The sequence below is a fragment of the Petaurus breviceps genome, unplaced genomic scaffold (assembly GCF_028583685.1).
Source record: "Petaurus breviceps papuanus isolate PSGF00001 unplaced genomic scaffold, PetGlider_PUasm1.0 128, whole genome shotgun sequence".
Taxonomy (NCBI): domain Eukaryota; kingdom Metazoa; phylum Chordata; class Mammalia; order Diprotodontia; family Petauridae; genus Petaurus; species Petaurus breviceps.
Genome location: NW_027185664.1, coordinates 7,449,348 through 7,451,248, shown reverse-complemented (window position 1 = coordinate 7,451,248; position 1,901 = coordinate 7,449,348). Strand labels below are relative to the sequence as shown.

Genomic DNA, 1,901 nt, shown 5'->3' with positions numbered 1-1,901 from the left:
CCGTCCCGCCTGACCCCAGTGCCCCCCCCCCGCCCCCCCCCGCCCTCCCCCGGGTGTCACCACCCCTCTCCCCCCGGTGTCACCGCCGCTCTCTCCCCCCGGTGTCACCGCCGCTCTCCCCCCGGTGTCACCGCCCCTCTCCCCAGTGTCACCACCGCTCTCTCCCTCGGAGCAGATCCTGGAAAGCCTAGGGGGGGCTCCTCGGGAGCCAGAAACACAAGACGCACGTTGTTTGCACGGACGGTGGGGCGCACAAACACCCAGACCTGACACAGCGCGGTCACTAAGTACAGCGCGCCCCCCAGAACGCGCTCCCCACTGCGCCGCCCTCCCCGGCTCTGGTTGTTCGCGCCTCGGGTTCTTCTGCGAGTTTAGTGAACCCTTCCCGTGATGCTTCAAATAAGGGCCATAAATAAAAGAGCCGTGGGCGCGCTCCCCAACGCCCCGATCTTTCTTCCCTCGTGGGTCACGGGCCCTTCTGAGACTTGACTTAGGTCTACCTTCCTGGGAGGGCTTCAAATACCGCCACGGGGCCAATCACACGCAACTAAGCGACAAAACACGCGTGTTTAAGAGCCGAGGGTGCAGAGCCCAGGCCCTGAGCCGGCCCGACACCGCCAGGCAAGGGCTGCAGGGCCTCACCCGCCGCTCCCGCAGGCCCGGCGAGGGGAGCGCTGTGTCGGGCGCAGCGCAGCCCCGGGTGACAGCCATACAGGGGCCCAGGCCGGGCCACCGGCAGGCGGCGCGGCGGGGCCAGGGGGGGGGGGGGGGGGGGGGGGGGGGGGGGGGGGGGCAGAGGCCTAGCGGGAGGCCCGAGGCCCGGAAGCCGCGCTGGGGCCTCACCCTCTCATGGTGAACTTGACCACGGCGAGTCTGGAGCCCGCGCCGCTCAGCTCCGGCTGGAAATCAGGGTCGGTCCCGACCACCTTCACTCCCACCATGGTCGCGGGGCGGGGGGGGGGGACTGCTGAGAACCGAGGCCACGGCACCACCGGCTTCCGGACCGAGGAGGGAGGACGCCCCGGGAAAGCGGGGGACGGAGACGCGCTGACGCCGCGGCGGACTCTGCTCGCCGCGCCCGACGTGCCGAGTCACGCCAGGGACGGAGCGAGCGGGGCCGGCGGCCAGGGAGGGAGGCGGGGGGCGGGAAGAGGCGTGGGAGCACCCAGCAGCCACTGCGCGGGACAGGGACTTCACGCCGGCTCCTCTCACCCCCTCCTCCCCGCCCCGCCCCGCGCTCGAGTACGCGCGGCCTGCCGCCCGTCGCGGGAACACGCCCGCCCTCTATGCGTCATTTCCGCGCCGCCCTCTTCCGCTCCCTGCGCTGGGTACGTCCTTGCCCTCAAACTCCCCGCCCACCGGATGTTAGGCCGCGCATGCGTAGAGCACTGCCTTCGGGTTCGGTGCCTTTTCCGCTTCAATGTTCCAGCTGATCGGGAGGCGGGCGAGTCCCCTGCCCTTGGCTTGGGCTGAAGGGCTTTCGCTGCCCAGGCCCAGGGACCAAGCGCTTGTACTCAGCACGTCAGGAAGGCCAAATTCAGTGCTTCCTGGGCACGCACTGGCTGGCAGACCCGGACAAGAATGACTTAACGTCTCAGGCTTCATTTCTTTATTTGTGCATGGGTGCAGCAGCAGCCAAGTTCAGGACCGCCAGGTGGCACAGGCCCTAGAGTCCGGGCGGTCCAAGTTCAAGTCCAGCCAGACGGTGACTAGCCGTGGGACCCTGGGCAAGTCACTTAACCCGGTTTGCCTCGGTGTTCTCATTTGCACAGTGAGCTGGAGAAGGGAAAGGCAAAGCTTTTGCTGTAGTGCCTCTGCCAAGAAAACCCAGGCCGGGGCCGGGGAGAGTTGGAACAGTAACCGGGCTGCTGCGAGCGCCGAACACACAGCGTGCCTAAAGG

At 68.4% G+C, this 1,901-nt stretch overlaps 1 protein-coding gene across 1 annotated transcript in view; it reads right to left on the bottom strand.

The window, feature by feature from the left end:
* The window catches only part of LOC138171978 (thioredoxin-like protein 1), a 49,354-nt gene extending 48,244 nt beyond the window's left edge, over window positions 1-1,110 (bottom strand). Inside the window, exon 1 of the mRNA XM_069101583.1 lies at window positions 844-1,110. Within this exon, the coding sequence (XP_068957684.1) occupies window positions 844-941 (98 nt within the window). The 5' untranslated portion in view covers window positions 942-1,110. The remainder of the gene's footprint in view (window positions 1-843) is intronic.
* Between the last annotated feature and the right edge of the window lie 791 nt (window positions 1,111-1,901).